Source organism: Hemitrygon akajei, chromosome 17 (genome assembly GCF_048418815.1).
Source record: "Hemitrygon akajei chromosome 17, sHemAka1.3, whole genome shotgun sequence".
NCBI classification, from domain to species: domain Eukaryota; kingdom Metazoa; phylum Chordata; class Chondrichthyes; order Myliobatiformes; family Dasyatidae; genus Hemitrygon; species Hemitrygon akajei.
Window position 1 is genome coordinate 90,340,291 of NC_133140.1, and position 9,877 is coordinate 90,350,167.

At 46.3% G+C, this 9,877-nt stretch overlaps 1 protein-coding gene across 1 annotated transcript; it reads right to left on the reverse strand.

Annotated features, from left to right (window-relative positions):
• Positions 1-627: 627 nt before the first annotated feature.
• Positions 628-9,376, reverse strand: LOC140740903 (F-box only protein 31-like). Its single transcript, XM_073070532.1, has 3 exons — positions 9,123-9,376; positions 4,270-4,341; positions 628-4,144 (listed from the first exon to the last, which is right to left on the reverse strand). Exons 1-3 carry the CDS (start codon positions 9,352-9,354, stop codon positions 4,122-4,124), a joined length of 327 nt encoding a protein of 108 aa, XP_072926633.1. The 5' UTR covers positions 9,355-9,376; the 3' UTR covers positions 628-4,121.
• Between the last annotated feature and the right edge of the window lie 501 nt (positions 9,377-9,877).

The following is a 9,877-nucleotide window of genomic DNA, read 5'->3' on the forward strand; positions in this document are numbered from 1 at the left end:
AGGGATAAGTGCTACACCTGCCCCCACACTTCTTCCCTCACCACCATCCTAGGCCCCAGACAGTCCTTTCAGGTGAGGCACCACTTCACCTGCGAGTCAACTGGGGTGATATACTGTATCTGGTGCTCCCGATGTGGCCACTTATACACTGGGGAGACCCGCCGCAGACTGGGAGACCGTTTCGCTGAACATCAGTCGCTCAGTCCTCCAGCAGTGGCGGGATCTCCCTGTGGCCACACACTTCAATTCCACAGACCACTCCCACTCCGATATGTCTGTCCATGGCCTCCTCTACCGTCAAGATGAGGCCACACGCAGGTTGATGGAGCAACACCTTATCTCTCCCCTAGGTAGCCTCCTACCTGCTGGCATGAACATCCAACTCACTGACCTCCGTTGATACCCCTGCCCCCCCCCCCCCCATTACCCCATCCCTATCTATAATTTTAGTCTGGTTCTCTTTCTCTCTCTTTCCCCCCCTCACTATAATCTCCCCCCAGCCCTACCTTTCTTTCTCTTTTATTTCCCATAATTCTCTACCTTCCCCCTAGCCCATTTCCCTTCAGCCTATCACTTCCCAGCTCTCTACTTCATCCCTCCCCCCGCTTCTTATCCCCCCTCGACCATCCCATGTTACTTCACTCCTGATGAAGGGCTTCGGCCCGAAACGTCGTCACTATCTCCTCTCATAGATGCTGTCTGGCCTGCTGAGTTCTGCCAGCATTTTGTGTTTTTATTTATTTCCAGCATCTGCAGATTCACTCGTGTTGCTTTTGATAACTATTTGTACAGGGATTATCTCTAAAAAAACACACAATCTGGCCTCATCATTGCCCTGGCTGCAACCTGTGAAACAACCCATTGGCTCTCGAAGGCATCTCTCATGTTTCTTACCTCACTGTGATGCACTCTGCTTTGACTGTTCTTCTGAGCACTGTGATATTCTCCTGAAGGTCAAAGTCCCTGGGTAGCCTTGTCCTTATCTCAGAGGCTCGAGTCTGTGAGTCTGGGCCAGGGACTGAAGGTCCGGAGACAGTCTGTCCTGGAGTTGGACCTACACCATGGTACGCTGTCACATAAGAAGTAAGAACAGGAGTAGGCCATCCAGCCCGTGGACCTTGCTCCACCATAGAGCAGGAGTAGGCCATCCAGCACGTTAAGCCTAGTCCACCATGGATCAGGACTAGGCCATCTGGCCCATGGACACTGCTCCACCATTCAGTAAGATCATGGCTGATCTGGCCATGGACTCCTCCCCACCTAGCTGCCTTTTCCCCACAACCCTTAATTCCCTTACTATGCAAAAATCTATCCAACCTTATCTTAAATATATTTACTGAGGTAGCCTCCATTATTTCATTGGGCATAGAATTCCACAGATTCACTGCTTTCTGGGAAAAGCAGTTCCTCCTCGTAGCCATCCTAAATCTACTCCCCTGAATCTTGAGGCTACGTCCCCTAGTTCTAGTCTTACCTACCAATGGAAACAACTTTCCTGCCTCTATCTTAGTTATCCCTTTCATAATTGTATATGTTTCTGTAAAATCTCCTCTCATTCTTCTGAATTCCAGTGAGTAGAGTCCTAGGTGACTCAGTCTCTCCTCATAGTCTAACCCCCTCATCTCTGGAATCAATCTGGTAAACCTCCTCTGCACCGCCTTCAAAGCCAGTATATCCTTCCTCAAGTAAGACCAGAACTGCACACAGTACTCTAGGTGTGGCCTCACCAGTACCCTGTATAGTTGCAGCATAACCTCCCTGTTCGTAAATTCAATCCCTCAAGCAATGAAGGACAAAATTCCATTTACCTTCTTGACAGCCTGCTGCACCTGCAAACCAACCTTTTGTGATTCATGCACAAGCACTCCTAAGACCCTCTGCACAGCAGCATGCTGCAATTTTTTCACCATTTAAATAATATTCTGCTCTTTCATTTTTCCTTCCAAAGCTGATGATCTCACAATACCAACATTGTACTCCATCTGCCAGACCCTTGCCCGCTCACTTAACCTATCTATATCTCTCTGCAGACTCTCTGTATCTTCTGCACAATTTGCATTTCCACTCAATTTAGCGTCATCAACAAATTTAGATACACTACACTCAGCCCCTTCTTCCAGATTGTTAATGTATATCATCAATAGCTGTGGGCCTAGCACCAATCCCTATGGAACACCGCTCACCACTGATTGCCAACCAGAGTAATACCCATGTATCCCAACCCTCTCCTTTCTATTGGTTAACCAATCCTCTATCCATGCTAATATGTATATTGCCCCTAACTCTATGCATCCTTATGGATAAGTCTTTAATGCGGCACCTTATCAAATGGCTTCTGGAAATCCAAGTAAATAATGTCCATCTGTTCCCCTCTATCCACTGTGCTTGTTATATCCTCAAAGGACTTCAGTAGATTTGTCAAACAGGACCTGCCTTTTCTGAATCCATGTTGCATCTGCCTGATGGATCCATTTCTTTCCAGATGCCTCACTATTTCTTCTTTAATCAGAATCAGGTTTATTATCACTGGCATGTGACGTGAAATTTGTCAACTTAGCAGCAGCAGTTCAATGCAATGCATAATCTAGCAGAGAAAAAATAATAATAATGAATAAACAAGTAAATCAATTATTTCTGTTGAATAGATTTGAAAATGTGCAAAAACAGATATATGTATTTAAAAAGTGAGGTAGTGTTCATGGGTTCAATGTCCATTTAGGAATTGGAAGGCAGAGAGGAAGAAGCTGTTCCTGATTCGCTGAGTGTGTGCCTTCAGGCTTCTGTACCTCCTACCTGATGGTAACAGTGAGAAAAGGGCATGCCCTGGATGCTGGAGGTTTTTAATAATGGATGCTGCCTTTCTGAGACACTGTTCCTTGAAGATGTCCTGGGTACTTTGTAGGCTAGTACCCAAGGTGGAGCTGACTAAATTTACAACCTTCTGCAGCTTCTTTTGGTCTTGTGCAGTAGCCCCTCCATACCAGACAGTGATGCAGCCTGTCAGAATGCTCTCCACGGTACAACTATAGAAGTTTTTGAGTGTATTTGTTGACATGCCAAATCTCTTCAAACTCCAAATAAAGTATAGCCGCTGTCTTGCCTTCTTTATAACTACATTGATATGTTGAGACCAGGTTAGATTCTCAGAGATCTTGACACCCAGGAACTTGAAGCTGCTCACTCTCTCCACTTCTGATCCTTCTGTGAGGATTAGTATGTGTTCCTTCGTCTTACCCTTCCTGAAGTCCACAATCAGCTCTTTCGTCTTATTGACGTTGAGTGCTAGGTTGTTGCAGCGGTACCATTCCACTAGTTGGCATATCTCACTCCTGTACACCCTCTCATCACCACCTGAGATTCTACCAACAATGATTGTATCGTCAGCAAATTTATAGATAGTATTTGAGCTATGCCTAGCCACACAGTCATGGGTATAGAGAGAGTAGAGCAGTGGGCTAAGCACACACCCCTGAGGTGTGCCAGTGTTGATCGTCAGCGAGGAGGATACGTTAGCACCAATCTGCACAGATTGTGGTCTTCCAGTTAGGAAGTTGAGGATCCAATTGCAAAGGGAGGTACAGAGCCCAGGTTCTGCAACTTCTCAATCAGTATTGTGAGAATGATGGTATTAAATGCTGAGCTATAGTCGATGAACAGCATCCTGATGTAGGTGTTTGTGTTGTCCAGGTGGTCTAAAGCCGTGTGGAGAGCCATTGAGATTGTGTCTGCCATTGACCTATTGTGGTGATGGGCAAATTGCAATGGGTCCAAGTCCTTGCTGAGGCAGGTGTTTAGTCTAGTCATGACCAATCTCTCAAAGTATTTCATCACTGTTGATGTGAGTGATATCGGGCAATAGTCATTAAGGCAGCCCACATTATTCTTCCTAGGCACTGGTGTAATTGTTGCCTTTTTGAAGCAAGTGGGAACTTCTGCCCATAGCAGTGATAGATTGAAAATGTCTTTGAATATTCCGGCTAGTTGGTTGGCACAGGCTTGCAGACCCTTACCAGATATTCCATCGGGAACTTCCACCTTGCGAGTGTTCACTCTCTTTAAAGACAGCCTAACATCGGCCTCTGAGACAGAGATCACAGGGTCATCAGGTGCAGCAGGAACCTTCATAGCTGTAGTTCTCTTCTCCCTTTTAAAGTGGGCATTGAAGGCGTTGAGTTTATCTGGTAGTGAAACATTGCTGCCGTTCATGCTATTGGGTCAGGAAGTATTCAGAGGAACCAGTCCTTAAAATGAGATTTGATCACTACTTACGTTTAACATACAAGTCACGGCAAGCGATCCCCACTGTCTCCAGTTGCCGTTGATTTTCCGAAACTCCATATTCTATAAAAAGTTTAAAGGTGAAATTAAAATTGTCTGAAAGTGTCTCACAGTTATACCACCTAAGAGCTACTGCCATGAAATGTATTGTTAAAAACAGAAAATCAGCAGATGCTGGAATTCCAAACAACACACACAAAATGCTGGAGGAACTCAGCAGGCCAGGCCAAGCAGCATCAGTGGAAAAACAGTACAGTCGGCCCTCCTTATCCACGGGGGAGTGGTTCCAGGACCCCTCGCGGATACCAAAATTCGCAGATGCTCAAGTCCCTGATTCAACCTGTTTCAATGCGGTGACCTTAGGACCCAGTGGAACCCCAGACCCTATTTAACTTGTCTCAGTCCACTGGACGTTAGGAACTGGCGCCAGAGCTCTGAATGCGCAGTGTTTCTGTTCATGAAAATAGTCATGATCACGATTGAAAATAAAGTGGAAATAATAAAGCGATCGGAAAGAGGTGAAATGCCATCGGTCGTTGGAAAAGTGTTAGGCTATGTCGGTCAACGATCGGAACAATTTTAAAGGATAAAGTGAGAAAGACTCTGCCCTGATGAAAGCTACAAGTATTACTAAGCAATGCAGAGGTTTAATTATTGGATTTTGGGTTTTTGATACAACACATCAACCCAGCACGGTGGAGAGCGCACTCAGGAGCGATCTGTCCCGAGTCCCGAGAACTCCCGTTCCCGAGCCCGGCGCTGAAACATATGTTCTTAAGTGTTTTATATGCATAGAAAGGTGAAATATATACTATATACTAAGACAAACGTTTGACTAACTGACGCTAAATAATACTGGATGTACCTGTTCCGACTTACTTAGTAAGAGAACTTCTGATTTTTTTTGATCCCGATACACGATAACCCACGCACATCCTCCCATATACTTTAAATCATCTCTAGATTACTTATAATACCTAATACAATGTAAACGCTATGTAAAATGTTTGTTATACTGCATTGTTTAGGGAATAATGACAAGAAAAAAAAGTCTGTACATGCTCGAACAACAAGTGTTGGAAGAGCACTTCCGGGCTCTCGCGATTTGCGGTTGGTTGAATTCGCGCATGCGGAATCCGCGGATATGGAGGGCCAACTGTACAGTCAATGCTTTGGGCCGAGACCCTTCAGCATTGTTACCTTCTGCTTGCTCCTCCCTGATTATTTTTGGGGGAGTGATCAAGGCAAATCCATGGGTCAAAGGGTCACTGCGGCACGATCAAAGACTAGATGATAGATAGATAGATAGATAGATAGATACTTTATTCATCCCCATGGGGAAATTCAACTTTTTTCCAATGTCCCATACACTTGTTGTAGCAAAACTAATTACATACAATACTTAACTCAGTAAAAAATATGATATGCATCTAAATCACTATCTCAAAAAGCATTAATAATAGCTTTTAAAAAGTTCTTAAGTCCTGGCGGTAGAATTGTAAAGCCTAATGGCATTGGGGAGTATTGACCTCTTCATCCTGTCTGAGGAGCATTGCATCGATAGTAACCTGTCGCTGAAACTGCTTCTCTGTCTCTGGATGGTGCTATGTAGAGGATGTTCAGAGTTATCCATAATTGACCGTGCGGTAAAGCAAAGAGCTACTGGAAATCCATGCCTTGCCTGGTTTCCCTCATCCGACCACTGGTTACATCCTAGGTTACATCCTAGGAGAATCTCTGGCAGCCAAATCCCCAACTTGGGGCTTGGACCATATATATTAGTGTGTGACTGTATTTTACTGATATCTTATATTCGCTTGCTGTCTTATACAGTATGTGCTCTGTGTGCCTTGTGCTGTGAGAGACTATTGATACTGTGTTTTACACCTTACCTCCAGATTAACATAGAACATAGACATCTACAGCACATTACGGTCCCTTCAGCCCACAATGTTGTGCCGACCACGTAAGCTACTCTAGAAACTGCCTAGAATCTCCCTGCCACATAGCCCTCTGTTTTTCTAAGCTTCACATACCTATCCAAACCTCTTAAAAGACTCTATTGTATCCTCCTCTACCACTGTCGCTGTGCAGTGTATTCCACGCACCCACCACTATCTGTGTGAAAAACTTACCCAACATCCCCCTGGTACCTACTTCCAAGCACCTTAAAACTATGCCCCCTTGTGTTAGCCATTTCAGCCCCGGGAAAAAGCCTCTGGCTATCCACACAATCAATGCCTCTAATCATTTTATACACCTCTATCAGGTCACCTCTCATCCTCCGTCACTCCAAGGAGAAAAGGCCAAGTTCACTCAACCTATTCTCCATGTACTCTATGTACAGTATCCACATCCTTCCTGTAGTGAGGTGACCAGAACTGAACACAGTACTCCAAGTGGGGTCTAACTTGGGTCTTATATAACTGTAACATTACCTCACAGCTCTTGAACTCAATTCCACAGTTGATGAAAGCCAACACACCATACGCCTTCTTAATAACACTGTCAACCTGTGCAGCAACTTACGGACACGGACCCCAAGATTTTGCTGATCCTCCACACTGCCAAGAGTCTTACCATTAATATTATATTCTGCCTCCAAATTTGACCTACCAAAATGAATCACTTCACACTTATCTAGGTTGAACTCCATCTGCCACTTCTCAGCCCAGTTCTGCATCCTATCAATGTCACGCTGTAACCTCTGATGACCCCCGGACTATCCAAAACTTTTGTGTCATAGCAAACTTACTAACCGACCCTTCTATTTCCTCATCCATGTCATTTATTAAAATCACAAAGTGGGGGGGGGGGGGGGGCGGCGGGTGGTTCCAGAACAGATCTCTGCAGAACACCACTGGTCATTGTCCTCCATGCAGAATAGGAACCATCTACAACCACCCTTTGCTTTCTGAGTTCAAGCCAATTCTGGATCCACAAAGCAAGGTCTCCTTAGATCCCATGCCTCATTATTTTCTAAATGAGCTTTGCATGGGGAACCCTATCAAATGTGTTACAGAAATCCATATACACTACACCCACTGCTCTACCTTCATCAATTTGTTTTGTTACATCCTCAAAGAATTCAATCAGGCTCGTAAGGCACGACCTGCCCTTGACAATTGTTCATAAATCCTGCCTCTCAGGATCTTCTCCAACAAATTGCCAATCACTTAAGTCAGACTCACTGGTCTATAATTTCCTGAGTTAGCTCAACTCCCTTTCTTGAACAAGGGAACAGCATTTGCAACCCCCCCCCCCCCCAATCCCCTGGTACTTCTCCCACCTTTACTGATGATGCAAAGATCATTGCAAGAGGCTCAACAATCTCCTCCCTCACTTCCCACAGTAGCCAGGGTATAGGTCATCTAGCTCCTGCCGACTTATCTAACTTCAAAACCTCCAGCTCATCATTTTTTTTATTGTCTATACACTCAGTTTACTGTAAGTCATCCCCACAATTGCCAAGGTCTTTTTCCCTGGTGAGTACTGAAGCAAAGTATTCATCAAGTACCTCTGCTACCTCCTCCAACTCCATGCACACATTTCCACTATCGCTGCAGATCGGTCCTATTCTCACCCGGCTCATCCTCTTGCTCAGAGCCGAGGACCGGGAGTCTGAAGTAGCCACGAGAATGCCTTGGGGATTTCCTTAATCCTGCTCACCAAGCCCTTCTCTTGGCCCCTTCTAGCTCTAATTTCATTCTTGTGCTTCTTCCTAGCACCCTTGTAATTTTCTAGAGGTCTAATAGTATCAAGTTTCTTGAACCTTTTGTAAGTTATTCTTCTTAACTATATTTTCCACATACTTTGTACACCATGGCTCTTTTACACTACCATCCTTTCCCTGCCTCAATGGAACATACCTATGCAGAATGCCAAACAAATGTTTGCTGAACATCTGCCACATTTCTGCCATGCATTTCCCTGAGAACATCTGCTCTCAATTTATGTTCCCAAGTTTTGCCTAATATTCCCCCCTACCCCAATGAAATTTTTTCCCAAATTGTCTGCTCCTATACCTCTCCAGCGCTATGGTAAAGGTAATAAGAGCTGTGATCACTACCTCCAAAATATTCTCCCACCGAGAGATATGACACCTGACCAGGTTCATTTCCCAATACCAGATCAAGTACAGCCTCTCTTTTAGTTGGCTTCAGGAAACCTTCCTGAACACACCTAACAAATTCCACCCCATCTAAACCCCTTGCTCTAAGGAGATGCTATTCAATATTAGGAAAGTTAAAATCACCTATCACAACAACCCTATTATTATTGCACCGTTCCAGAATCTGCATCCCTATGTGCTCCTCGATATTTCTTTTTCAAACATCTAAGGCCCGGCACACTGGACAGCCATTCCTGCCCCCGAGACATCCAAGTCTCTGTAATGATCACATCGCAGTTCCACGTACTGATCCACGCTTAAGTCATCACCCTTGCTTATGATATTCCTTGCATTAAAATAGATACATCGCAAACTCCCAGGTTGAGTGCATCGTTGCTCTATCATCTGCCTATCCTTCCTCACAAACTCCCTACAAGCTGTCTCTACTTACGCGCTAACCACCCCATCCTATGCCTCTTCACTTCGGTTCCCACCCCCTGCAAATCTTGCTTTGTTTGCCTATATTCATGCAGGAGTGAATGACATTTAAACTTGAACTTGTAAAAACTCCTCCCTCCCCACCTCCACCCAGCACGCCCCTCCCCCAAAATCCCTGCCGCTCCCCACCAAAACCCCTCTCTCCCAACCCGACAACATCCCCACGGGCCCGCTCCCACTCCGGGCGGTCCGGACCCGACACTCTCCCACTGTCTCCTCCCCCGCCTGCCCGGACCTGCGCGGCACCGCCTTCTCCAGATGGTGTCGGTGCTGAGGATCTGGTGGAATTTCTTGCAGGCGGCGGCCAGGCCGGGCAGACTGACCCCGGGCAAGAAGCAGAAGATCTCCACCAACAGCTCAGGCGGTAGATCCAGCACGTTGCGCGGCGGCCCTACGCCCGGAGCCGAGGACCGGGAGTCCGAAGTAGCCGCTACCGATCCAGGGCCCACCGCCGCCCTCTGCTCCATCCCGGCACTGTCTCGGGAGCGCGCCCGCCGCGCCGTGACGTCACTACCGGGCGCGCACATGTATAATCCGAAAAGCGCGCCCACGGCCTCTTTACGTCATCATCGAGAGCTGGCACGTTTATTCCATCCCTCATAGTTGGCCAGCGATGCCCTAGAGTGGTCAGTGGACAGGGTTGAGATGTGGGTCAGGGCGCTGCAGTGTAACTAGGGGTCAGACCCAGGTGTAGTTTACAGGCCAGTAGTCAGGGTCAAGGTGTGAGTCAGGGCCAGGGTTGGAGTGTGACCAGGGGTCAGACCTGAGTGTGGGTCAGTGGTCAGGGTCAGGTGTCAGGACCTGTGTGTGTCCAGGAGACAGGATGTGGGGCAGTGGTCAAGATTAAGATGTCAGTTGAGGCCAGGTCTGTGATGTGCCCAGGGTTGAGGTCAGGGTTGGAGTGTGACCAGCAATCAGTGAGGGATATTAACTCTGTTCAGAGCCTGTAGTATGGAACCTTGTGATAATCCAAATACTCTACTGGGTATG